The sequence below is a fragment of the Macadamia integrifolia genome, chromosome 7, assembly GCF_013358625.1.
Source record: "Macadamia integrifolia cultivar HAES 741 chromosome 7, SCU_Mint_v3, whole genome shotgun sequence".
Taxonomy (NCBI): domain Eukaryota; kingdom Viridiplantae; phylum Streptophyta; class Magnoliopsida; order Proteales; family Proteaceae; genus Macadamia; species Macadamia integrifolia.
The window spans coordinates 31,043,984-31,071,977 of NC_056563.1; the positions used below are offsets into that span (position 1 = coordinate 31,043,984).

At 37.4% G+C, this 27,994-nt stretch overlaps 2 protein-coding genes across 4 annotated transcripts; both read left to right on the plus strand.

Annotated features, from left to right (window-relative positions):
- Nucleotides 1-631: 631 nt before the first annotated feature.
- LOC122085082 (L-ascorbate oxidase homolog) lies at nucleotides 632-4,505 on the plus strand. Its single transcript, XM_042653523.1, has 8 exons — nucleotides 632-877; nucleotides 972-1,081; nucleotides 2,239-2,509; nucleotides 2,689-2,788; nucleotides 2,899-3,244; nucleotides 3,358-3,723; nucleotides 3,936-4,014; nucleotides 4,185-4,505. Exons 1-8 carry the CDS (start codon nucleotides 743-745, stop codon nucleotides 4,386-4,388), a joined length of 1,611 nt encoding a protein of 536 aa, XP_042509457.1. The 5' UTR covers nucleotides 632-742; the 3' UTR covers nucleotides 4,389-4,505.
- Nucleotides 4,506-8,406: 3,901 nt separating this feature from the next.
- On the plus strand, nucleotides 8,407-27,884 carry LOC122083310 (serine/threonine protein phosphatase 2A 55 kDa regulatory subunit B beta isoform-like). 3 transcript variants are annotated; one of them, XM_042651066.1, is made up of 16 exons: nucleotides 8,407-8,423; nucleotides 8,778-8,827; nucleotides 8,971-9,180; nucleotides 10,401-10,504; nucleotides 10,591-10,686; nucleotides 10,777-10,896; nucleotides 11,852-12,001; nucleotides 13,847-13,938; nucleotides 16,668-16,786; nucleotides 18,568-18,691; nucleotides 18,819-18,942; nucleotides 25,252-25,320; nucleotides 25,400-25,491; nucleotides 25,577-25,654; nucleotides 26,058-26,125; nucleotides 27,258-27,884. In XM_042651066.1, exons 3-16 carry the CDS (start codon nucleotides 9,078-9,080, stop codon nucleotides 27,428-27,430), a joined length of 1,512 nt encoding a protein of 503 aa, XP_042507000.1. In that variant the 5' UTR covers nucleotides 8,407-8,423; nucleotides 8,778-8,827; nucleotides 8,971-9,077; the 3' UTR covers nucleotides 27,431-27,884. The 3 variants fall into 3 exon arrangements, with proteins under 3 accessions (XP_042507000.1, XP_042506999.1, XP_042507001.1); XM_042651065.1 differs by lacking the exons at nucleotides 8,407-8,423; nucleotides 8,778-8,827 and having other exon boundaries at nucleotides 8,834-9,180; XM_042651067.1 differs by lacking the exons at nucleotides 8,407-8,423; nucleotides 8,778-8,827 and having other exon boundaries at nucleotides 8,834-9,180; nucleotides 11,852-11,998.
- Nucleotides 27,885-27,994: the final 110 nt, after the last annotated feature.

A 27,994-nucleotide genomic window follows, 5' to 3' on the forward strand; every position in this document is an offset into this window, starting at 1 on the left:
GGCTTCACATGTGATAGTGATTTCTATCTTTGCTGTCATTCGATCAACTAACTATGTATAACTCTCTTCCTTAATTTCTTCAATTCAGTTCCCATTGGTATACATATTATATGCTTCTAAATGTGTTCTTATTTTATCATCAATCTCATAATTATTCTCATTAATGGCTGATCCGTTCTCCGCTCCGGCCTTCTCGGCCTCGTTATATCTGATCTCAACTCTCAACTCTCAACTCGCAGCTCATCTCTGTGATCTCACCATCACCTACTAATATAATAATAAAAAAATAATTAAACTCTAGTCAAATGGGATCGACCCCACCATTCGAATTTCAGTTATGGTGGGACCAGAACTAGCCTGGAAGAGTTCCATAGAAGAGATACGTAATGGTTCATAACTCTTGACTCATGACTCATGACCATGAAGTGCGCCGCAAATGAGCTTTCAGCCTTTAGTTTCGTCGGCGTCGTTGAACTTCGAGTCTTCCAGACTTCCACCCTGTTCATCTCCATTTTTATTTTCATTTTTTAATAAATTAATTTCTCTCTTCTTTCTTCTCTCTTCTTTCTTCTCTCTTCTTGTAACTTATTTAAGGTTTCGTAAACTTTCTTTAAGCCGCGTCCAGTTTCAACCTCACCTTACTTTCCTTCTCGCCCACTTCACTCAGCTGGTTCTAAGGTTTCTGTATAAGTAAAAAGACTCCTTTTCTTCTTCTTAATTTGGGTCTTGAGAGAGACAGGCAATGGCGGCTCTGCATTTATTTCTGGGAGCTTTGGCTTGTTTCAGTGTTGTTCTTGTGAGAGCAGAAGATCCTTACAGATTCTTCACTTGGGAGGTTACCTATGGAACCATATCTCCTCTTGGCGTTTCTCAAGAGGTTGGTTAATTTCCATGACAACAAGTCTCAAACCCTTTTTTGATTTTGGAAACCCACTAATGGATTTTTTTTTTTTTTTAAATTTATGTTGCAGGGAATACTCATCAATGGGCAGTTTCCAGGTCCACAAATTGATTGTATCACTAATGATAACCTTGTCATTAACGTTTTTAACAAGCTTGATCAGCCTATCCTCTTTACGTGGTTTGATGTTTTGCAGCTCTTTCCATATTTTCTTTTCTTTTCTGGTTTTCACAATTCACAATTCTTTCAAACTAAATCATGGAGATGCATCCATTGATAGAAGATCTCCCTTACCGTTGAATGTTGATGATGGCTGCTGAATCCCAAGCATGTGCTTTACCAATGTGTATAGCTACCTAATTAGAACCTGAAAGAAGCATTCATGGAGTCTGGGTCCTTCCCACATGGGATTCTACTTGTCACTTGTCATGGGGTATCCTTTGTGCGAGACCCATTTTTGGGTGAGGATGATCCCCATGTGGGAATAAGATCCATATTCCAAAGCAATTGTGCATTAAATGCTCTAATTAGTTGTTTTCGTCTAGATAAAGTTAATTAAAACCTTAAAAGGCTCTCGGAATATTGGCCCTCTTTCTTGTGGTGGTTTTTTCACATGGGATTTCATCGTTCGTTCATGAGATATTAGATCAAAAGTCAATGAGTCAAGATTTTCTTCTCATGTACTTCTGGGCGGGGATGATCCCACTGGGGAGAGAATCTAGCTTCTAAGTCAATGGTGCATTTAATGCCCTTAATTAGTGACTTGGATAACCCTTAAGCAGGGAGTTCCACATCTGGAAGTAAGGGTTCGTTTGATATCGTTTCTGTTTTAGAAACATCATTTTATGTCAAAAACAAAAATTTCAGTTTCTATGTAAAAACACAGTTTTTAAACGAAAAAATTGTGTTTCAAAATTTCAGATTTTTATTGGAAATTTTTTTTTTTTGGTAAAATGGAACGAAACTGGGAAGACGGAACTCCATGTCCAATCTCATTTTTTCAGTTTTTTTTTTCACTTTTTGTTCCAAAAAAATAGAAACAGATCATAAGTGCACCAAACAGAAGATTCTGTTTTTTCGTTCCAATAGAACAAAAAAACTTCAGAAACGTTTTTTTAAAACGATACCAAACGGAGCCTAACTCCTCATGGGACTTGGCTTTGACTAGTGGTTTGGATACCCTTAAAATAATGGGATCCCACATGGGGAGATCACTCCTCTCGGGACTTGTAGTTATGGGCCTAAATAATATTAACTGAAGCCCAATAAAACATTACTACTTTTCCTCTCCCAATTTGTTTGAACTCACTGTGAATGATGTCTTAATTTGAAACTAGGCATGGAGTCAAGCAAAGGAAAAATTCATGGCAAGATGGAGTGCTTGGAACCAATTGCCCCATCCCTTCGAATTCGAACTTCACCTACCATTTCCAGGCAAAAGATCAGATTGGGACCTTCTCGTATTACCCATCAACTTTGATGCACAAAGCCGCCGGCGGCTTTGGGGGATTGAACATCTACAATAGGTCCGTGATAACAGTCCCATATCCCAACCCTGCTGCAGAGTATACTCTGCTTATAGGTGACTGGTACAATACCAGCCATAAGGTTAGTGATGCATATGATCACAATTTGGTTTCTCTTCTTTGTCCCTTGAATTCAAATGGGCTTGGTCTTGGGCTTGGGCTTGGGCTGGGGCTGGGCTGGGGGAAGCACATTTAGAGAAAAAAAAAAATTAGTATAAATTTGCCAGCCTAAATGTGGATCATTTTTATCATGCTCTGCAGGTGCTACAACAAACTTTAGACTCAGGGAAGACTCTTTCTCTTCCTAATGCTATTCTTATAAATGGTCAGAAGAGTTCTTCTTCCTTTACTGGTGATCAAGGTAAATAAGAAAGTGATTTGTAAAAATTAGTTTGAAAATGAAATGTTGTGATATGGTAAAAACATTTATGCATCTGCATTAAATTGATGTTTTTTCTTGATTTTGTTCAGGAAAGACTTACATGTTCAGGGTCTCAAATGTGGGTTTATCAACCTCATTCAACTTCAGGATTCAAGGCCATAAGTTGAAGTTGGTTGAATGTGAGAATTCTCATACTGCGCAAGAAATCTATGAATCTCTTGATGTGCATGTGGGGCAATCTGTGGCTGTCCTGGTAACCTTGGATCAGCCATCGAAGGACTATTTTATTGTCGCTTCATCCCGATTCACAAAGCCTATTTTTACTGCAACTGCAGTACTTCACTACTCTGACTCTAAGACTAAAGCTACAGGACCTTTGCCTGTTGGTCCTACTTATCATATTCACTGGTCTATGAAGCAAGCTAGGACTATTAGGTACATTATGTTAAGATTGCTACAAAACCAAACAGTTGCTTTTATCATCCTTTACCTCTAACTTTCATATTAGTAAGGTGGTCTAATTATTCTCTTCTTTTCATTCTTTAAAGGTGGAATTTGACAGCAAATGCAGCCAGGCCTAACCCTCAAGGATCATACCATTATGGAACAATCTCAATTTCAAGGACAATCATATTGGCAAACTCAGCAACTAAGTTGAATGGAAAGCTACGATATGCCGTAAACAGGGTGTCCTATGTTAACCCAGATACTCCTTTGAAGCTCGCTGACTATTACAACATTTCGGGTGTCTATGATTTGAATACCATCCAGGACAAACCTACATCTGGCCCTACATACTTTGGCACCTCTGTCATAGGAACAACTCTCCATGATTTTGCCGAAATCGTCTTCCAAAACAATGAGAATACCATCCAATCTTGGCATCTTGATGGTTATGACTTCTGGACAGTTGGGTAAGCCTTTCTACCTGTTTCTTCTTTCTTATTACTTTTCTTTTCCCTCTGTTTTTTGCTGGTACCATAACTAGTAACTACTCTGTATACATGTCAAGAAGTGTGTACAGCTAGGAAGTCTTGCTTATAATTCATCAAAGGAAGTTCAACATTACTAAAACATCCCTTTAGGATTTCTTTTAAGTCTTACTATCTTCCCCTGAATTATATAGCTTTGGGTCAAAGCAATGGACACCGGCCATGAGGAAACGCTACAATCTATATGATGCTGTGGCCAGATACACTGTTCAGGTAACTGAAAGGGACTATTTATATTGAGCTTATGAACATATTCTTCCAAGCCCTATGTGTTAAGCAGGGTTTACCTTTTGCATTTGTTGAGCAACATTGTACAATCTTACACAAATGTTTGTACAGTGATTACATTAGCTTGACTGATATCTGTATTTATTTTCCTATAGGTGTATCCAAATTCTTGGAGTGCAATTCTGGTGTCTTTGGATAACAAGGGTATGTGGAACTTAAGATCTCAAATTTGGGCTAGACAGTATCTTGGACAACAATTGTATATCAGAGTCTGGAACAATGAACAAAGCTATTATACAGAGTATGATATCCCTCAAAATGCAATCCTTTGCGGCAGAGCTACAGGTCGACGAATATAGAAAGCCCATCCTATGTAATTTGTGGGTTCCCCCCCCCCCCCCCCTTTTCAAAATTGAAATCTTTGTAGTTACATAGTCACGAGGGTGTGACTATTAGAAAAGAAATGAAGAGTAAGATCAGAGGAGATGCCTTTAGTTATCCATTGTATTGAGATTTCTTCTTAGTAGTAATCACAATAACCATTTTCATAATTGTTCTCTCCAATGGTTCTTCTGTAATCTACTTCAAACCTTAAAGGACTTCTGATAAGCACAGTCAGACAAGATAGTTTATATACACAAGCAATGCCAGTGTTTAGGCACTGAATGGCAGTGGGATATGAATGGGCTTTGGAGGTGCATCCTATACTAGATTTTGGGTCTTTCCTTAAGAAAATGTAGGTGATATTGAAGATGTAATTTGCTATTTGTTACCAAGAAATCACATTGTTCTATGTTACAAGGACAAGAAAAATGGGAGGTGCAACTCAGAACAGAGGAGGGAAAACAATATAAACAATGCCCCTACTAACTGGAAAAATGTTTTCTCTGCTCTTTTTCTGTTGCTTGATGCCTGGCATTGTACTATTGTTTCCTACATGCATACCCGTTAGCATTTCATTTGTGTTGAAAATAATCAATGTGTAATTTCATCTTTCTGAGCTGATACTTGATAAGAGGCAATGGTTCAATATGTGCATGGGCAAAGAGTGAGGGGAGGGTGCAACATGGGACCCAAAAATCTTGAGCCCGCCCAAAAAATTTTGGGCTTGACCTGGGTGTTTCAACCCGTGGGCTGGCTTGGGCTAGAAACACTAGCCTGGTCAGACTGGGCTGGTTTTCGGATTAAGGTCTCGAGCCAGGTATAGCCCCAACCTAGCCCAGCTTGACTCTAAGCTACACACACACACAAGCCCCTGTGAAATACAAAATACCTGCCCCTGTGCTAGTGCAGGGCCACGTGACCAGGTAGTATTCTTCTTCCCTATGTACAAATGCCAATGTAGCCCACGAGATGTATGAAATTGTACGAGATTGTTCTAATACGTGACCTATTGAGCCATATTGAGTGGTACTTTAGATAGATTTCTTATTTCCTTAAGTTAAATATAGGTTTTCCCTTGACTCTGGGTGAAGGAAAACCCGGTCCTTAAAATTATATAGGATGTTTCAGCTTTATTCAAAGCCCAAACCTGGTTCAGCCTGTCCCCCTTAATATTGGGCTGCAGACATTCAAGGATAAGTTACTTGGGCTGGGCTTGGGCCGTCAAAGCCTGGCCCAGTTGTACCCCTAGCATAAAGGGCTAGCTCTCTCTCTCTCTCTCTCTCTCTCTCTCTCTCTAAATCCATGTAGCTAATCAGGAGATAACACAAGTCTGGCTTAAAGCTCAAGTTAAGGTTGATACTAGACATCCTAAATCATAATGATATGGCTTTGGGTTCAACCTAAATATCATGAGCATTGCCTCCTAGAGTCCTAACAACCACCAAACATCAGTACCGTTTCCCAATCATTGGGCGTATAAAAGAATCTGAATTGCATTATTGAGACTATAGTGGTGCACTAAAAGCACTGGAAATCAATATATTTAACAAAAAACCCTTCACCCTAACATGCTTTTTCATTCCAATTATTGCATAAAAGGTGGGTGGTGGATCCAGGTCCCCTACGCCCCAGTGATGGCAACGTTGCTGTAAAGTGGGTTCACTTGGGGGACTTAGCAAATGGCTAGTGTTATCATGTGAGATCACCATTCAATCATTTTGACAACGTTGACAGATCGATCAAATATGCCCATGCACTTAAAGTGTGATTCAGAAAGCAGTGGGGCAGGTGATACTGACCCTTAATACTGGGGCATTTATGTCAAATCAGTGTTGGGATTCCCACTTATTAGGGTTTGGGTAAAACTCATCTTAAAAAAAATGTTAACCATTAAAGAGATAATGCCCAAATCCTTTTCAGCCTTGCATCGAGTTATTCATATTTGATGTGAAATTGATTATATTTTTCACAAAATCCAATAACCTATTGTGACTTGGATTGTATGAATCAAATGTATGGAGTATAAATAGTTGAACCTTAGCTATCTGTAGGTAGGGCAACTTGGTGGGTTGAACCTAGGCACTAGTTCATCTTACCCTGATTAATGAATGGGAGATGGTATGACCTTTATTGGTATGGTTCGAAGACTCACTGAAATTTCGATATTTTTGACATTTCACCGAAATAAAATTATAGGTGAAACATAAAACAGACTATTTCTGGCACCAAGATCCTTTCCAATGCATCCAAAGCCTCATCACACATCTGATGGTTGGGTAGACTTAGGGTGCATGTCTGGGTCTTCTCAGTCGTTCGATGCACACTAGGGCAACGTTGGAGAGGATCTATACTCCATTTTTGGTCTAAAAAATGCATTATTTAATTGAAATTTCAATCATTTTGTTTCGCTCATTTAGATCATTTCAGCCACCATCCCCCTAAAATGGCAAAGCGAAAAACATGAAAAAAAAAATACAAATGAAGCGAAAAAAATTTAATATTTCTATCATATTTTTTAATCAATCAAAACGACAAAACAAAATGAATTTTTGAACCTTGCTTATGAAACAAGGTCAGGCTGGGAGTTTGGAAAACCTGGCCCAGCTTTTAACTTTGGAAATCTATTGAGTTTCCATGCTTCATGCATGAACAAACAACTAAAGTATGGGTTTGGTTTTGGTACAACTCCACCTCTTTTGTTCTTTTGTTCATGTATCATCACAGAGTAGTCCAAGGACTGTTATTTGATTTATCCCCTCAACTAACAAAAGGGAAGTCTTACCATATAAAGTGACTAAAAGAGAGGGTGACCATATAAACCTCAGTTCTCAAGAAAATAAACATTATTTTCATTTCTGATAACCAAACAACAAATCTTTTAGTGGGCCAAAAAAAAAAGAAAAAAAGAGATTCTTATCTAAGATCTGCATACAAAGTTTCTCACTCTACATTTTTTTTATGCTGATCTCATTCCATATGTTGGTGGGAACAGGGAGGTACCTAATGCTCAAAAGTTAAAGAGAAATCTTACCATATAAAGTGACAAATAGAGGGACCATATAAGCTTCAGTTCTAAAGAAAATACACATTTCCTTTTTTCTGATAACCCAAACAACACATCTTTTAGTGGGCCAAAAAAGTGCTCCATATCTTAGATGTTCATACAAAGTTTCTCACTCTACAAGTTGGTGGGAACTGGGAAGTACCTAATACTCAAAAAAGTTAAAGTAGAAAGCACTAAAGCAACTCATAAAAAAAGAAAATCATTAAAAAGAATTATTAAAGCAAATTTTCCATTCTTATGATTCTGCTCCACCCCTCCCCCTCCCCACCCATAAAAAAAAAAAAAAAAAAAAAAAGAAATCCATTTCTTTTGCTGAATTCCATCATTTTAATGGATCCTTTGAACTTCTTGATCAAACAAATACCAATATTCAATTGTGTCTGATTTAAACTCAGCCCTGATCAAAATGAACCATCTTTGGAGGGTGTGAGGGTTTGTGTTCATGGTTTTAAGTATCGTTTTGATGTCATCCATATTGATATCGATTGATGCGTATCATCATCGGCCAACACTGTTTCCAATCCAATACTAGTTACTAATATAGTACAAAAATCCAGAAATACCCTTTGTCGAAAAGGGTATGCCAGTATGATATTGGCCTCTTTAAGGGCAAAATCGTCTAATACATCGATACCAAACCAAAAATGATACCTAAAATCACGGTTGTGTGAACTAATTCCCCCCCCCCCAACCCAACATTCATGGCTAGTAGTTTGGCTGGCAGATGGTATTCTAGTTTTAGAAAGACTGGCTCTAATCATGGACCAATCTCTCTCTCTCTCTCTCTCTGTCTCACTCTCTCACACATTCATGATGGAATTATTAACTGAACACCTTACTTCTTCCTCCTAGCAGGGGGGCAGTTATTAAAGTTAAATTAGTTGCATAATTGTTAGTTCATAAAATTGCACCACTGTCAGCAAACACTCTAAAATCTTAATTATGAGTGAGTGAATCTAACTGAATCATTTGGGTTTCTTTCCAGTTATATTACTGCAGTTGTTGCCATGGCCATGGAAGCAAAAATTCTATATTGGGTATTTGATGATTGTGAAAATGGTCCATGAGGAATGGACATCAGGCTTTTATATGATAATTTATTGTTACATTAATTATTCTTCTCTTTTCTCTTGTCTATATTTCGGCAATTTATCTGTATTATTGAGAATTATGATCAAAATTAAAATTTATTTAATTTATTACTATTTAGTATTCAATAAAATTAAAAAAAAAAATAATATTTTAAGGAGAGGGTAGTTGATTATTTTATTCACAGAATTCTTTGGATTCATTTTATCAGATGATGAGAATAAGATGAGAAGTCGTCGAGATATCCAATTACATAACGAGGTAAACAATTCCATATCCTCATCACCATCGTTCCTGTTTTTCCCCTCATCCCTTCTCTCTCTCTTCTGCGAAAACTACTGTTCTCAATAGAGAGAGTGAGAGAGATTTGGGATATTCATGCTGGTGTTTGGCTGCATTTGAAGATGAATGTGGTGAGCGTGAAGGGGTAGAAGCTCCCAAGGGGATCGGCAGCCTGATCAGTGATGTGGGAAGTGTTGAATGGGCTGTGATTTATGATTTATTGTCGAAGATGATTAGTGTTGGGAACGGAGAAGAAGGGGTTACATCTCCTCTCGAGTGGAAATTCTCTCAGGTTTTTGGAGAACGAGCGGCTGGGGAGGAAGTTCAGGAAGGTGCGTATGGGCATTTATCTTGTTTCCATGTGAATTGGCTAATTGGTTCTGTTTGTTAGCTAAACTTTGATGTTCAAGAAATGGGTTTTCGTTATTTTTGAGATTTAAGTGTTGCATCTTCTTTCATTTGATTAATCTGTTCCTTTGGGTTCGTTTTTATCCTCAGTGCTCAAGATATCTCTGAACTGAGCTTCTGCTTCCAGGCTTTTTTGTGTGTAATACCATATAATTCCCTACTGAAAATTCCTTTTTTTTTCCCCCATGGGTTGGAGAGAGGGGGAGGGGGGGGGTTAACTGGAGTTTTTGCGGCTTTTATTTATGTATATCTGATAGTTCATATAAGTTTCGAATTGCTGAATTATGCAGCCGAGGAGCTTCTTATCGGAGTCATTTATTTTTTTAATTGATTTCATATGGGAAGTGGGAACTATAGATTTCACTGTAAGTAGTCTTTTAATTTCAGGCAATCTTTAAAGTAAATCAGATCAGCAACTCTACTTCTTTAAATCGTGTCATTTTCTGAATCTTTAGATTGTCTAGTCATTTCTGAGAATTGTAGTTTTTTGCATTATCTCTGGCATCTGACAACTGGGAAGTTGCTCTAATAATGGAAGTTACTTTTGAATATTTCTTTCTTTCTGAGCTGGACTAAACATAAACATGATGAAGGATAGGGGTTAGGCAGCTTACAACTTGTACTAAGTGTTATCCCTTCCATCAGGGATTGGCTGTACAAATCTTATTCTGCCATTACTCTTTTTTTTGGAATTAAAATTTTCCTTTTGACACGTCCAATTTTGTTATCTGGTACTTCTCTTTGCCAATGCGTTTATTAGTTTTTTGTTGCACAATGTGAACATGAAAATATGCGTGTAAGAACTGGAAGTTTTGCTGAATCTTAAATTTCTCGCTACTGCTAAGAGCAAAAGAAGTGTACGATCTTTTAACTTATGGTAATGTTCAATGTCACTAGTGACTAAGATATGTAGAAAGGCGTAAAATCATGATAGGAACTATTTACATAACTTATTGTGTTATTTAAAGGTTTGTTCATCCTTATGATGGCCTACTTTGGTTTAAAATTTAGGTTAACGGGGAAATGTTACCTATATTAGTTATGCATTGCTGCTTTCTTGTATCTGAGGTCATTAATGCTATATGAGACTGCAGGCCACATTGATCAGTAGAGTTCTTCTGTTGACTTTCTATTCCATTTACAGTTGACATTATCTCTGCCATTGAATTTGACAAAAGTGGTGAACATCTTGCTACTGGTGACCGTGGAGGAAGGGTTGTGCTATTTGAAAGGATAGATGGGAAAGACGTAAGCATGTCCTCTCCTGTAACAACATATTCCCCATTACCATAGATAATGGTAACTGTTCATCGCTAAAAGTTTGCTACATGCAGCATACCTTGCGGAAGGATCGGGAGAAAATGGATTATCCTGCTTCCAGGCATCCTGAATTTCGCTACAAGACAGAATTCCAAAGTCACGAACCAGAGGTATTGCTATAATTTGATTATTATTAAAAGCAATGTCCATAACACTGTTGCATGTGGCCATGTACTGAACTTAAAATCACCTTTCTGTAGTTTGACTATCTAAAAAGCTTGGAAATAGAGGAGAAAATTAATAAAGTGCGATGGTGTCAGACAGCCAATGGTGCACTTTTCCTTCTATCAACCAATGATAAAACAGTGAAGTATTGGAAGGTGAGTGAACTCTTCATATGTATATCCTAAAGTAGTCTGTTTCATAAGAAAATATGTGCGTTCCCTAATATCTCTTAAATCAGAAAAGTTTCTGATTGTGGAATTTCGAAATTTCACACTTTTTTTTTTTTGGACTGGGATATCATCTGAAATTGAATTGTTAAGTTGCTGTAAATAAGATTTTTCTACTTTAATTTCTTATGAAATCCTGAAATTCATTGAGTTATTACTCTTAAGGTTAAACCTAGCTTCTTTATGTCCTCCTTACTAGCGGACAGCGTTATCTATTAAGACTAGAACTAGTTTATTTAATATATGGATTTATTAATTTTGCCCCAAATGACCCGTATCGACCCAGGGACTTGTTCTTCTACATGTAGCAGTCTATTTGATGGTTTGGTTTGAGACATCCTCATCCAATCAGTTTTGCTTCCCTATTTAGTCAACTGTCAATGAACTAAGAATAGGACTAAAAGAAATTTCCATGTATGTGAATTTGGGTTGGCACAAATAAGTGGCAGGATGAGAGAAAGTTGACTGCAAAGTTCAACAGGTATGGGCTGTTATGGTGAGAAAATACCTGTAAAATAAAAGACATAAGATATTGCTCCTGATAGTGTAGAATGGCAAACTCGTGTCGTTAACAACAGGACGTTTTGTTTGGTTGATTTGAACTAAATTTGTGTGCCTGGTCGGTTTGTTATTCTCAAACAATGAATGGCATAGTTTTCTGGAAAACTATTGCTTATGGAAGTATTTAAACCGTACTATATCATACCTTTCATAAATAGTATGTCAATCCTTGTGCTTGTAGAGAACATTGGCTTCTTGTATTTATTTAATTTTTTTTTGGTGGGTTATTTCAGAAACTTTTCAGTGTAGTTACGCTTGTGCATATTTATGGTACTAATCCTGCTTATGATACTTATCTTGTGCTTGTGCAATTGTTGGACAGGTCCAAGAGAAGAAAATAAAGAAGATATGTGACATGAATTTAGATTCTTCAGCGTCAGCAAGAAATGGAAAACTTTCTGGTCTGGTTGGAGCAGAAACTGACTTTGTATTCCCCCCTGGAGGGTGCCCGTCTCTTCATCTACCAGTGGTAGTTGTAATTAACACTGGCCTACTGATTTGGGAATTTTTTTTTCTCATTTTCCATTCTTTTGATCAAATCACAAATTTAGTATAAAGACTAAAAGAATTCAACCTCCAAAGAGGGAAATGATGGACAACACCACCCCCAGGACTACAGCATCAATACAATCTAGAAAACTAAGTAACTCAAAGTTACATTAAATATTATGTCTCATAATGGAATGCATCCTCAAAACAGATCCGAGGCATTGGATGCTTTACTAAATTTTTGCTGTCTCAAAGTTCATCCAGGATGCGATTGTTATAATTAGTCAAATGAGATGAGAAGCTTACAGTAGAGACAAACTATATGTTTATTAGTATTCAATCTTCTTAATATTATTCCTTCATGACCTATTTGATTCTGTATTCTTCTTCCTTTCAAAGTTGAATTGTCATTCTCCTTCCCAAGAAAAGCTTTTCCTTTTTTCTTTTTTCTCTTTTTTTTTTTTTTGGGGGGTAGGGGTGGGGGTTGGTTTGGGTGGGGGGGGGGGGCTTATCCTTCTCTAAATTTTCTGTGGACAACAAACTGAGTTTCAGGTTTTGCATAATTTATATATAAAAAGTTTCCTATTTTGGGAACAATAAGTTAGAGACTTTTTTCTTTCTAAAGGACAGGAAGATAAAAGATCCATTCAACATCCTTCCAAGCTTGAGAGGAGGCCCCAAAAGGAAAATGCAAATTGAAAACCAAACATAGTTTCGTAACTCCACCTCCAAAAACTAAAGAACAGAAGTACAAACATGGCCAGTTCCAGGATGCCCTAGTCCAGCAGCCCTGACACCTTGCCACTACTGGCAACAGGCTCAAAGAGCAGAACACCTACCGTCCACCTTATGCAGCATAAAGCAGCATAAAGTATGGCCCTCGGATGAAAAAAACACCAGTTACATGTTGGACAACCCTCAAATAGTTTGTAAAGTGAACTGCTCCTTCAAAAAGAAAAATAAAAGAAGAAAGAAAGAAAAAAATTTCAACATTTTGAGGGCAGCTAACCCGAAAATCTAGCCTTCAACCTCTAATTCCTGTCATGTAACTCCTGCTTGCATATTACATTTGTAAAGTGAACTGTTCCCTCTTCACCAGCACATGAATCTTCATTAGGGCTTGAACTCCAAACGGTTTGTTGGCTAATCGAGAAATGAGACTGCAGAAGTTGATGTGGTTCTGAATCATAAGTTGATAGGACACAGTTCTTGTTTATTCTGAATGATTTGTTGACTAAAATAGCGTCTAGAACTTGCTTATGCTCTCTCTATATTGTCTACTTTGTTAATGTACTTGATTTTTATTATAAATTTTATTGTAACCTGAAAGGCCATTAAGATATATTAATTTTTTTTTTGGGACTTTCCTTGGACCTAGATTTTTAAGTTTGTATGAAACAATGTTTGAGAAATAAATTGTTCCCTATGACATATTCCTGGACTAGTGTTTGTTTTATAATATGTCATTTGGCATCATACACAGTTTTAATTCTTTTGGTATCATCGCAGGCAATTTGCGTTTTCCTCCCATGAATTTATTTGAATTTTGAATTGTGAATTGTTTGTAAATCCTCCTTTCCTTCCTTCATTTTGATCTCTGTTCTGTCTATTGCTTGTTTAAGATTGTCTGAACTTTTGCCAAATTGCCAGTCTATCACTTTTTTTTCTTCTTCTTCTTCTTTTTTTTTTTTTTCGAGGTGGGGGGGGGGTGTGTTGGGGAGGGGGAGGGAATAAGAACTTTAAATTGTTCAGTTCATTGGACATACCCTTTGATGTAAGAGGAACTCGAAACTTAAAACCTAATTTTGCACTGTTTTCTTCTATGCAGATTGTTGGCCATGAGACAAACCTTGTTCCTAGATGTCGAAGAATATATGCTCATGCACATGACTACCACATTAACTCCATTTCAAATAACAGGTGTGATTGAGACTCTTTAAATATATATATATATATCATGGTGGTTTGACTTAATATTATTGCTTTTTTTTTTTTTTTTTGTGAATAATATTATTTACGTTTTCTATGTGCTTATCAGTGGTCTGAATGGGGATGCATGCCATTGTGAACATATATGCCTGGAATATAATAAGGACTAGTGCTGTTATATATCTTAGATAACAAATTATTATATTATTGCATTGTACTGTTTGAGGAACTATCCAGGTCTTCTCCTAGAATCGATGTTGTTGTTGGAGAGTATTTTGATAATTAAGGCTCTTGCTAAGAGCTATTCAGGTGGTGTTAGTGTATCTGCTTTCAAATCCAACTGGTCATCTGTTTTTTGATAACCAACTGGTTATCTGTTAGGGAAGAGTAGAATAATTGGGTACAGCTGGGTTATTGGTATACATGTAAATGACATATACCATCATGTGAGGGATGGAAATCAGTGTGTATTACTCAACAAATGTGATGAAATGAATTTGTTTTGGTTGCCAATGAAAAAAGGGAAAATAAAAAATTTAGTGGATTTTTATTAATGTGCAGATTAACTTTATCTTTAGAAATGGGGTCCTTCTAGGTGTCCTAACGCTTCACTGTTTGCCATTTGGCAGTACTTGGGTAGTCCATGCGATAGAGGACCCCCCGACTCCTATATCAGTGGCCAAATTTTGCCCAAAATAAGTAAGGAATGTGGCTCAAACTCTGATTGAAGGTTTTGGTAAGATTATGAAAATTCCATCGGATGGAAATGAATATAAAATATAGAATGGTATCTTTTGTAATTTTAGCCCATTCCTTCACTCATTTTAAGCTGAAATTATACGAATAAGATGCTTGCCTGGTCCTCACACACAAGGGCTTACCCATGAACTGCCGTGTGGCAAATAGTGAAGCTTATACTTCACTGGGCGTGGTAACATCTAGATTTTCCCATGGAAGTATAACCTCTTTTGATGTTGGTCAGTAACAATATACTTCTTTTTTTTTTTTTAAATATTCAATTTTTTTTTGTTGTCAATAATTTTATTTTGGATACGTAAGCAATCTTCAACTATACACCTATTCTTTCAATAAGTAAACAAGCATTTGTTATTCACAGATTCACTTTTAACTGACATTTTTAGATTTATTATTCTTTCAGTTACTTATGAAAAGGTTATGTTACCAGAAATCTAAAAGATGATGATTGATCCATGAACTTGATGATCTGAACTTAGTCCATGTGTTTATAGGAATTTAGTAAAGAAAATAAAACTACGAAAAGCAAACAGGCTAGCACAAGTAGAACTCATAAATTAATTTCCCCTCCATTGATTCTAAAGACTTGTTTTGATTGAAACAATTGTGAGATTCAGAGGTAGTGTCCTAGTCAACCTTGAAGACAGTTTTTATGCTGTTTTGTGATATCTAATGACTACTGGAGGGATACCACGTAGCAATGGATGATGATAAAACTGAGCCTCTGCTTTCTATTTCACATGGTATGATGTCGTAGGATACACACTGATATTTTAAGCTAGAGTTGTAATTTATTGGCTGATTTAGATTTCTATGCACTGGTAGACTGAGTGAGATTGATATGGATTAAGAAATCTGGTCACTCAACTCTACTAGGCCTTAACCTAATTATTTAAGGTATCTCTAATTCCTCTTTTTATCATACTGCTTTCCTTCAATAAGAATATGTATTGTTAAGATCCGAATTGATATTATGTTTATCTTATTGTATTATTTATTATTATTTGGTTGTGTTTACCGTTGAATGTTACTGAATAAAACATAACAAGATATAAATGGTGCAGACAGAATATCCTTTCCCCATCCCCCCCACCCCCAATTTTCTTTTCCTTTGCATTGATTCATTAGTTCTGGTGCCCTTAAGGAAGTGCATTATGTACAAATTGGAGGCGGATAAGTAATTGACATTTAATATGTAGTCCTTCAAACATACTGTTTGAAAAGTGATCTAGTGTTGTGGGTTCAAGTCGGGAAACAGCCTCTCTGTGCAGTCGGGGTAAGACTATGTATATTGTGACCCTCCCCAGACCTCGCAGTGGCGGAACCTCGTGCACTCGGTACGCCCTTTATGTAGTCCTTCAAACAAAAACTTGACTAATATACTATGAGAAAATTTTGACGATAAATTTCTATTTCTCCTGATAATTTTTTTGATAAATTAACCTTTGTTGTGATGTCGATGAAAAGGATCACTTTGAAATTGATTTGAAAATGACACAGGTTCTCAAACATTGATTAGCATTAAATATTATATAGATGTTGATAATGGTTATTGAGCTCTGAGTAAATATGGAAGATGGAAAGTTGATAATGGTTATCGAGCTTTAAGTAGATATGAAAGATAGAACTTGGTGCTATTGTTATTCATAGATACACCAATTACTGTTATTATTGTTAAAAAGTTATAGGGTTTTCTTCTTCTGATGGTGGAGTACTAACAAAGTGCATCTAGGAAGTTCATTATTATTTATTTGACATGGGAGAAAAAAAACTGGCTTGACACGGTTGATTAAAGGTAGTAGGAACTTATTTAAGGTAGAAAACACTACTTTGTCCTTTGTACTTCTCAGAGGGGATTGTAAAACACTGCTTCATATCTGCTATCATGTTCATGCAGCTTTGTTTTGGTTTGGTTATTCACTCCCCTTTTCTTTTTTCCTTCTCTTGAAATAAACTATTCTCAGTGATGGCGAGACATTTATATCAGCAGATGATTTGCGAATAAATTTGTGGAACCTAGAGATAAGTAATCAAAGTTTCAACATTGTTGATGTGAAGCCTGTGAACATGGAGGATCTCACTGGTATGTTCTGCTACTCCAGTTCTAATGTATGATCTTATGCTGCTATTTTTCTTTCGGTATAGACAGGTTATGCAGTATCCTCCCCTCTTCTTTTCAGGCATATATGATGACCAACCTCAAAAGGTTGTTTATGTATATATTGGTAAATTACACCTGAGGTACCCAGTGTTTAAGGAAACTACGTTTAAGTTACCTAATGTGTTAAAGACCACATTTGGGGTACCAATGCACAAACGATGTTAAGGAGGTGTTATAATGTGATGATGAAATGACCAGTTGGAAGGATATGGTTCAACATCATGTTTTTACATTATTTAACCTTTAATTTGGATCTTGGCCATTCATATGGCATTTTAAATCTGGCAAAACATGACGGTGCACTCTGATTTAAGATCACACCATCAATAGCTTAAAAATATTTTTAAGGATAGGATTCCATAGTAATGTTTTAATATTTTTAAATGTTTTATTTGGATTGTGATTGTTCAATTAGTATTTTAAATCATGACAAGCATAATGCTACAACCTAATCTGAGACCAAACTGTTATAGATTGTAAAAGATTCAAAATTCAAGGAGACAATTCAACCATTATATTTTGTCATTTTTAGACCTTGGATTTGTATCATGATAGTTCATTTAGCATTTTAAATCATGACAAATACCATGATAAAGAATGGCCATGATCCAAATTAAAGGTTAAAAAAAATGTAGAAAGTGATGTTTATTTATAACCTGCCAATTGGAATCTTTTTGATAGATATAGGGTCTTGGGGCTTTTTGGTCATTTCATCATCACATGGTAACACCTCCTTAACACCATTTGTGCTTGGGTACAATGTCTGACAAGGTTTTTGCTGAAGTGTAAGACCTTTAAAATTCCATGAACTTTAAGTCAAACTGTCTCTTAACACAGGTGATTTTTTGAACTTGTTGAGAGCAAAGATCCGAAACATCTTACCCCTCAGATGAGATTTGAGTATCATGAGCTTAAGTAGGAGCAATTTCTAAGATATATCTAAGCGGTGCTTATATTGTGGCCGACCTGTCCATTTCTCAAATCAACTTACCTACAGCTTCTACCAACTAAATGAAGTAAGCTGCATGAATTCTGTTTCGCAATTCAACCTGTTTGAAACCATATTTATTGTCAAAACTAAAACATCCATATCTTCTTTCACCACTTCTCCCCAGGAAATCTTTGGCATACCCCTTGCTCTCTTAGCTGCTCTAATGTGCAAACTACCACTACTGGTGCATTCAGTGGTTTGATAAACAAGAAGTTTCACGACTAGAGTCAGTAAAGAAATATTAGAAATTACTGCATATTTTTTTTTTTGGGGGGGGGGGTGATCATAGCTAGTATTCAAAGTTTGCCTCAATTTGGTACCGATTTTGCGGCCACACCAAAACAGCATTTACCCCTACCTGTACAGTCAACTACTGTGCCTCGACAAATTTCCGGGAGAACCAGCTAGCTCGGGGTTTGAGTGGCATTTCACCCCTAACCACATCTCTGTGATTGTAAGCCAAAGTTTACGATGTTTTGGAGTAATGTGGCTTCTGGGTTTGCTATTTCCTGCAATCCATAACTGATGCTATCTTGTTAGTCAATATCCAGGTAAAATATATGAGAAAATATTACTGGAAAAGTTAACAAGCTGACCTTTGTCTACAGTTGGGATAATGATTTTATTTTAAAATATTCTGCTTGTCTACCATCAATTTTCAAATTGCTTATAATTCTTTGTTATCTCAGTTATGTTATATATTTATTTGCAGAGGTTATAACGTCTGCAGAGTTTCATCCTACCCAATGCAACACATTAGCTTACAGCAGCTCAAAGGGCACAATACGCCTTATTGACATGAGACAATCAGCTTTATGTGACACACATGCCAAACTGTAAGGCCATGTCAGAACAGTAATTTCTCAGGCCTATGAATTGACTGGGGTATCTGTATTTCATTTAGCTGGACTTGTCAGTTGTTTACTGAGAAAGAAATTTTAGAACTCCTAATTACCTTTTCAGATTCGAGGAGCATGACACACCTGGTTCACGGTCATTTTTTACGGAGATAATTGCCTCGATATCAGATATTAAGTTTGGAAAGGATGGAAGACACATATTGAGTCGTGATTACATGACCCTGAAGGTTTCCTCTCTCATTAAATTGTCATGGAAAATAATCCAAAATTTTCCTTTCTTATTTTCTTTCTATATCTGACAATTTTGTTCAGGAATGAATTGTTATAATCTGGTGTGTACCAGGGTTTATTATGTACTTTTGAATGTTGAAGTTATGGTGATTTTTAGTGTTTATGGTGGTGTTTTATTAGTTATGATAATGTTTATAATTTGTGGTAGTGTTTAAATATGTGTTGGAGTCATGGTGATATTTAAGTTGGTAAGCTAAGTAGTTCTGCAGACGGGGGTTTCTTATTTCTGTTGTAATTGATAATGACTTCTATGAGTCATAGATATTATAAATACACTGCCAAGACGCACGTTTGCATATACACACAAACCAGAGCTAGTTTTTCTTCTACTTTTCTCCTTGTCTTCTCTTCTTCTCATCTGATCTTTATTTTGAAGCATAGTTGTCGCGGCATTTAGGTGACCCAATGCGCTGGACAGGGTCCAAAAATCAAGGTGATAACAACGACAACTGTGATTTGAAGATTATCTGCCCGTGTATATCTGCCCATGTCCTCTTGTTTGAAGATTTTCCTGTCTCCGTATTGGAGATTATTTATGTCTCCTTCGTGGAGATTATTGCATGTCTTCCTAGTGAAGGTTACTTGTTTCCTTTATTTTATGAATAGTATTGCCAGTGTCAATTTACTGGCAATTATTTGCCTCATCTTCTCATTGAAGTTCTTAGCCTGCAGCAATGATTTATGCATCTTCCCCTGCTGCTATCTTCTAGGCTTTTGTACCTGCTATTGCTATTGTTGTTGAAGTGTTCAGGCCTGTAACGATGATTAATTCATCTTCCCGTGCTGTATTTTCTGGGCTTCTACTGTTGCTGTTGCCATTGTCTGGCCTGTGAATGGTGTTTCCTACTGTTGATATTGATATCTGGGTTTCTTCTTCATGAAGAACTTGCTTTGTTGCTGTGTTGGTGGCTGCTATGTTTCGTTGATGCTGCGACTTGTAGGAAGTTCTTTTGTGGCTACTGGATTCTACAACCGATATGTATGTTCCAGTATGCTTTTGCTGGTTGTGTCTGTTCTCCTTGTTCCAAGCTGCAGCCTAAGAGCATAGTTGGTAAAGCGTTGCCTAGGCAACCTGGCGGTTTTGGAGATGGATAGGCGGCCATTTCTGTTTTTAATACACAAAAGCCGGGGTAACCTTGGTGTGCTGGGCGTTTCCTAGGTGACGCCTTAGGAGCTGGGCAACCGCCATTATCACATAGGTTTTTTCTTTTTAACACTTAGAATTATGTAGTTTTTTGTGATTCTATTTCTTCTAATTTTGTCATTGGCATATATGGAGAATAATATGCACTGGATCAAAGGATATAAATGTGTGTTAAAAACATTGGTCTCTCACAATCTCACTCCCTGCAAACCCCAAGTCCCAACCCTCGACATAGTGAAAGGGTTTATTGTCTTTACTCTTCAACCCACGACTGTGTGATTGTAAGACAAAAATCTGCAGCCCGATGTCTGCTATTCCAGCATCTCCAATGGTAAGTTTGTGTTTTTTCTTCTTCTCCTTCCTGTGACGCAGTGACACACTGTTTTCTACTTTTCCTCCTCTTCTTCTTTGTCATTGCGTGATGCAGTGACACGGTTTTCTACTCCCCCTCCCCCCTCGATTTCTCTGTATTCTGTAACTAGTAACTGTAATTGATCCCCCCCCCCCCCTCTTTCTTCTTCTCCTTCCTCAAGTTCCAGCTCCTAAGACATTCACTATTGGTAAATTCCAGAGTTTCACTGTTTCAGTTCTGAACCTACAGGGATCGCTAATTCAGATATCAGGAGTTTTTGGTTGATCAAAGACCTAATTTCTGGAGTTTCTCTTGGTCATTCTTAAGAGGCCTAGACGTACCAATCTATACCTAAAATCTAAGACTAAACAAAGCTCTATAGAGTGAGCCCTCTCATTTAATAGCAGGCTGGGCAACCCCTGGCTTAAGGTTCTATTTATTGTGGGTTGAAGAAAAAGAAGGTACTGTTTGTTAATTATTTACACCCCTTCTGCCTATATATATATATATATATATAAATTAATCCCACTTCAATTTAAATTTCAAATTTATATTTTTTCTATAGTTAGCTATTATTTCTGGTGGATTATTATTGTTGAATTTTCCAAGGTTTTATTGGTGTGTATTGTAACGGTGTTCTTTTTTGCTTTTCTAAGTAGTCTATTGTTAGCTATTATCTATGAGACTGACTAATATATACTGGAAGTATTATCTGTTGTTAGCTATTTCTTAATAATATTATGTTGCAGGTGTTTTAACAGTCCCTTTTTTATTTATATTTATAATTCTGTTAGATTTTTACCAATGTAATATGGTATAATATGCTAGCAAAGACCTAGTCTGAGAAAACCAACAAATAATGAACAAAGTATAGGACATAAAGCATAATGACATATAATTAAGAAACCATACTAGGACGCCTAGGCAGCCGCCTTGTCGCCTAAGTGCGTAGGGGGTCCTCCAATGCCTGGGTTGCGTAGCACTTTGACAACTATGCCTAATATATATAAATATATGATTGCTCCAGCTTGACGGGGAGTGTTGAAGTTATGATGTTTATAATTTGTGGTAGAGTTTAGATATGTGTTATGAGTCATGGTGAGGTTTATCATTTTTGCTGATGCTTAAGTTATTAAATAGTTCTACCAATGGGAGTTTCTTATTCTTGGTTGTAATTGATAATGACTTATAAGTCATAGATATTATAAATACACTGACAAGACTCACGGTTTACATATACACAATGACAAACCGTGAAGTAGTTTTTCTTCCCTATTCTCTCTTCTACTTTTCTTCTTGTGTTCAGATGTGTTAGACTTCATTCTGTTAAATTGGTCTACAAAGTTGGGATGTATTAGTTTTTATTTTTATTTTTTTGGGGGTGGGGGTGTTTATTTAATCTGTGCCAGTATCATGGCTCGTTAGTTCAAATCCGAGCATTGTGCTTAACAAGTTACCATGTACACCCTTAGCAGGGTTGGCATTTGGACTCTGATTAAATAAGGTTAATTTGGAGTTGATCCCTTAGCTGGCCAGTGTCAATTGTGACAGACCATTGGATCCAGGCCCATACTGGTCTCTGTAGTTGCTCCTGCCACTTTATTTAGGATCTGATTAGGCATGTTAAATCTTCACACCTTTAAATTAGGAAAATAAATTGTGTCATCAGCCTCTAAGATTGTACTCATGGTCTCATGCCTTCCCTCACGGTTTGAGGCAACCAGGACTGTTTTCACTTTACCTTCCGTTACCTTTATCGAAGATTTGAGTGGATTCTCTTGAAAGGTAGATGCAGGGGGTTTGTTGGAGGCATTTGGTCAGTGATCATCTGGATCTCAGAACTCAAGGCCAAGGTCATAGATGATACTTGTTTTGTAGAGCCTTGCCATGCCAAAAATAAATCTTCTCATATGTGACCTTGTTGCTTTAAGGTTCTATCCGTTTTTAAGGTCAACTGCCATTAATATTTGGTGTCCAAGGTTGGTGAAGTTTTAGACATTTAATGTCTTGCCTAACTTCTTGGCCGTAGGTTTGGGAAGCATCCTTTCTACTTGGATCTGCTAGAGGGTGCAAATCACAGACCTTTTTTGTGATGGATCCAAATAGAAGTTCTGAATGTGGCTTAAATGCGCTTTTTAGAACATGTAAGTCTAGGTATAGTAACCAACAATTAATGCTTCAAGATAAAGGAACCAGAATTTGGAGAAATCAGAGTACAGGAAATCAACAGATCAGGGCTTAATTGGCGCAAGGGAATGAGATACTAAACTTTCAGGACAATCCAACAGTCTGATGAGGAGATAGGGAAATATCCTACTAAAACAAGGAATCTGTAATTGCAGATCAAGAACAGAATTCGATGGTAGGAATTTTTGGGTTCTAACAGTCACCAAATAGTGATCTGGTTTAATAGATACCAATGGTCTGAAACTGTAACAGCAGTCAGGAAAACAGAATGCAAAATCAGATCTCGAAATGGAAGAACAAAATAAGAAAAGAAGATAAAGAAAGGGATATGGATCAGGGATCACACCTGATCCATGATTGTAATAACTACAATCAACCTACTGATTCACCACAAAACCAAAGGGAAAAAGCCAACTTCATTCATTAAATTCGTGCATAAGACATAGCCTTCACATATGTTTAAATAGAAACTCAAAACAAGAATTGAAGTAGGCCTAAAACTCCTCCAGCCAATAGCTTACTATGGAGGTAGTCTACTGCTACTAAAACTCCGCCTAAAATTATAGAAAACATCTTAAAACAAGGCTGGACATAGAGACTTAATCCAACATAATTAAAACACTTTAATATGGATTTAAAAAAAAAAAAAAAAAGATTCTAGTTGAATTAATAAAGTAAATCCCGTATTCCTATCTCCTATCCATATTTTTAGGCTCACTAAAGTGGCACATTACAATGAAAACCCATTGGACCAAAGGCCAACATGTATAGAACCCAACCCAAAGCTTACACTAAAATAAGCCCGCATTTTCTGATTTATAGCCCATATTTTCTGATTTATCTGCATCAAAACTGCATCAGGTTTCCACATGGAGTACAAATGTAAAAAGGATTGCTTCTTCTCCAGTGTGTCTTTTCTGAATACTGGTATCCATTTCTCAATGAAAAATTAAAAGGAAACTTCATATTCAGAGGGCCAGATATTGCTTTCAAACTCCAACATGTACCTTATGATAAAAAATTGCTTCTCAATGTAGCTGGTGCCATGGTGGGTATGGGCAGCAAAGTAATCCCCATTATGAATAAGTGACCTGCTTCATTGTCAGTATTTAGGTATGAAGTTTGAAAGATAATGGAGAGTTGTTAGCAGCAACCATTGGGATTTTCAGCAAGTGAATCTCTCTTAGAGAAACGGTGTGCAGAAAAGGAACCTTACAGAAATCATGATGATTGGGTGAGTCATCCCACTCATATGGCCTTCTCCTTGCAGCTTTGTAGATAATCAGTCACAGCCCACTGAGATGGGTAGGAGTTGATCAGTCAACCATGATGTATTTTCTTGGGTGAATATGTAAGTTTTGTTGGTTCTTTCTCAGGTTCTAGTGGTGTCACCTTTTTGTTTGGAGTGAATTGCCTGATAAGGTTCTTTCTCTAAGGGGTATTGTCAGAGCTACTTAAATTGTTTTGGGATTTCTATGATTGAAGCTGGGATGAAACCTGGGCCAGGCTAGCCTGTGACCCGAACAGCCCTGCCCTGGATTTTGCCTGAACAGCTGGCCCTACTTAGGCCTGAAAATTTTTGGGCCAGGCTGAGGGACATCAGCCCAGCCCAGCCCAGCCCAGCCCAGCTCAGCCCAGCCCAGCTCAGCTCAGCCTGAGCCCAAACTATTATAGCGTAGGCCCTACATATATATAGTGCACGAGGCTCGTGCTACTGCAGGGTCTGGGGAGGGGCATATATGTTGAAGGCTTACCCCCACTTCATGAAGAGGCTGTTTCCAGAGTCAAATCTGCTACCACCAGGTTGCAATAGAGCAATCTTAGGGTTGGGGTATTTTATACCCTGAGCTCAGCTCCAGCTTGATGTGCATAACCGTGGGCTGGGTTGGGCCACCCTCAGCCCAGGTCTTGCTCTTTGTTGGAGGATGCAGGATCTGAGAAAATGGGGCAGAATTTTTAGGATGACCCAACTCACCTCTGGTTGAATCCTGAGGACAAATAGAAATTGTAGAATCATGGATGATGAATTCGCCATGGCACCAGTTATGCATTGAGCTTTTCACATTTTGTCCTATTGGTATGCATAATAGGTCATTTATGGAGTTGGAATGACTTTTCAGCTAACTGGCAATCTTTAGTTAAAAAAGAGATGCAAATAACCGCAGGATTCTTTCATATGGCAAGTTGGGTGGTGACTGGTTGGCTTACCTCTCCTTCAGTGAGGATCTCTTTTTTCCGCATTTTTTCGGAAATTAGGAGTTGCCATTAATAAAAATGAATTTCGATCCAAGTTGAACATTTACTAAGTTGTTAGTGTTTTAGAATTACCTCATTTATCTAGTGTACAAATTATTCTAAATATAGATCTGCATAGATCTAAATGGCAAAACAGGATTAATGTGAGCAGCCACATTTAGTTGGGATAAGGCTTTGTTGTGTTAAATTGTACATTTTAATACACATTCTCCCTTCTGTGATGTCCCTTAAGGGTTACATGACTGCACCTTGAGTTCCTTCCTATTTTTGAATATCAGCTTTGATAGCTTTTGGTTGTCTTTTCAGCTATGGGATTTAAACATGGAATCGGGCCCTGTTGCAACCTTCCAGGTCCATGAGTATCTAAGACCCAAGGTATGTCTCTGTCTGCTTTTGGGCTTTTGAACCTAATGGGACTCGATCTAATCATTGTTCAAGGGGCGCTCTTGTGCAGCTATGTGACCTGTATGAAAATGACTGCATCTTTGATAAATTTGAGTGCTGTTTAAGTGGAGACGGTCTCCGTGTTGCCACTGGTTCCTATAGGTTTGGTTTACCTCTGTCCCAGTTGGTATTGTAGTTGATTACCTGATTGTCAGACTTTTTTTAAGAAAATCATTCATCACTGCAGCAACCTTTTTCGCGTTTTTGGCTGTGGTACCGGCAGTAATGAGGCAACAACACTAGAAGCCAGCAAAAATCCTACAAGGTACTAGGAAGTTTTGAGTTTCAGTGCTAATTTCAAGGCTGACTTTGCATTGACATTCTTACGTACTTGTTCTGCTATTTGCTCAATCTGTGTTGAGAAACCTCTTTTGGGCTCATCCTGTGATGGGAAGGTGCTGAAACGATTTGCAGTAGCAGAATAACTGCTTTAATAGAGCTCAATTCGTTTGCCGACTAATGCAACCTTCAAACCAATATGAATTTCAATAAGCAATTGACTTTTGTTTTACAAATGAACTTGGATGGGTACATGCCTGAAATTAGTTAAGCAAGAATTTATCTAGAAGCGCTTATTGGTCTGCTGCTACCCAAGGCTGACTGCACCCTAATCTTGTATTTGGAAAATTTATTTTCCCCTCACTGATTTATTACTTGTCTGTTTACAGACGTCAGACTCCAACACCTTCGAAGCCCGTAAGATCCCTCACCAGCCTAGCACGTTCTCGTAGACGAGGTTTGTATTTGTTGCTTCCCAAACAGTTTGAGTGCTTAAATGCTCCCATTAATTGTATTCATCTCAACTTGGCTCTCCTCAGTTGAGCTAAATACTTTCGGAGAGAGCTGAGATGACAGGAAAGATTAAAATGGAGTAAATATTGACAATACTGTTCTTTATGTTGCGATGTTTCAAAGTTGCACCTCTCTGAATTCTTGTGTTCTCTATATATGGCATAGACATGCACATGGCATTGTTTGGTGATTTTGTAGACTGTTCTTTGAACCCACTTTAACAGAGCACCTGCACTAAGTAGCGAACGATATAGTTTCTCTGGATCCTCCTCAGATATTCTGACTGCAACTAGGATTTATTTACAAGTTCTGATTATTCTGTCCTTTGTGGATGAAAAACTATATGTGAAATGCATCAAACAAAGCCTTCTGAAAATTTCTTCCCCAGGGTGATCCCATATAGTCGAGGTCATGGACTTCTCCTGTAGAAGTCTAAGGTGTCAGTTCATTATGTTATAGAACAAGGATTTAGTATCTACTAATAGTATGCATCGGTAGGAATGGTGATGGGGTGTGGTAAAGGAACTCACCACAAAGCAGGTCTTACCTAGGTAACTGCATAATGCCAGCACTTGATCATTCACAAATGTGAGTATCTTTTGGGTTATGAGAGAGATATGGCAAACTATCGAGTAAACCATCTATTGGATATCCTACGTGAGATCAATTACATGATTAGGCATCTACTCGCCCCCTCCCCTGGCTTCAAATTTCATTTTTAATGTAGGATAAGTGGGTACACCGCATACATGTTGTAGTTGCCATCTGTTACAACCGAACTTTTATATTTTTTCACATGAAACGGGCTATGAATAGGGTGGTGCTATTTTCAGTTGCTTTCTTATGATTAGTTCTTAAATTTCTCAACTCCGGTTAAGAATCAGAAACAAAAACTAGCCTTGAACATCTCCTTACAAGCAGCGTGCATTCAGGACACTTAACTAATCCTTGTATGCCCAGTTTTTGTCATTTTGAGTTGTGCTCCAGTTGTCATTTCTGAATGGTCTCTCCTTATTCTTGATACACTCTTTTGTCCTCCCATCTGCTTCCCTGACTAAAAACTGAATCTCCACCAGGAGCAGAGAATCTGAACGTAGATGCAAATGGAGTAGCATACGATTTTTCAGCTAAGTTGCTCCACCTAGCATGGCATCCAACATCCAATGCTCTTGCCTGTGCGGCTGCAAATAGCCTATACATGTATTATGCAGAAGATATTCCTCAAAATGAAGCTGCCTCGAATCAGTAGTGAAAGGCCATGCTCGCTATCAGTCACACTGCTAGAAGTCAGACAAGGTCTATTAACTCATGCAACCATTATTATGTTTTTCCACAAGCTGCCCACTTTGTTCAATTCTTTTGTAGAAACGATGCAAATTCTTTTCTTATATTCCTTTTTATCTGCCCGGAATGGGGTTGGGTATTTGGATTGCATGTCACAAAATAGGAAATGGGCACAAGCATTGCTTTTTCTGTGGAAGGAGACAGGAGAGCATGTTCTGGGAGTAAAACCTTTTTTAAGGAATCATAATCTCGAGTAAGTTGAGATTGTATTTTTTGTTTAGATGATCAATACAGTTGGTAGTCGGCGGATGTCTTGAGTGGTTAACTTTGTAAATGAAGCCGGGGAACAGGAGTTAACTGATTCTTTGTAACATTCATCTCATACATTTCATATAATATATACTTTTTATTTCCTTAAAGTAGAGATTTAGAACATATGGTAGTGTCCCTTCTTTTACTTGTACTTTTGTTAGGTGAAGATAGAGCAACTACTTGTTCTATTTTAATTGCAACAGGCTTCTTTTCTCCC

Coding starts and splice junctions, on each gene's coding strand:
- LOC122085082 (XM_042653523.1), top strand. CDS start 743: ATGGCGGCTCTGCATTTATTTCTGGGAGCTTTGGCTTGTTTCAGTGTT. Junction 878..971: donor CTCTTGGCGTTTCTCAAGAG/GTTGGTTAATTT, acceptor TTTATGTTGCAG/GGAATACTCATCAATGGGCA. Junction 3,245..3,357: donor AAGCAAGCTAGGACTATTAG/GTACATTATGTT, acceptor CATTCTTTAAAG/GTGGAATTTGACAGCAAATG.
- LOC122083310 (XM_042651066.1), top strand. CDS start 9,078: ATGATTAGTGTTGGGAACGGAGAAGAAGGGGTTACATCTCCTCTCGAG. Junction 18,943..25,251: donor GTGATTACATGACCCTGAAG/GTTTCCTCTCTC, acceptor TTGTCTTTTCAG/CTATGGGATTTAAACATGGA. Junction 26,126..27,257: donor AGCACGTTCTCGTAGACGAG/GTTTGTATTTGT, acceptor AATCTCCACCAG/GAGCAGAGAATCTGAACGTA.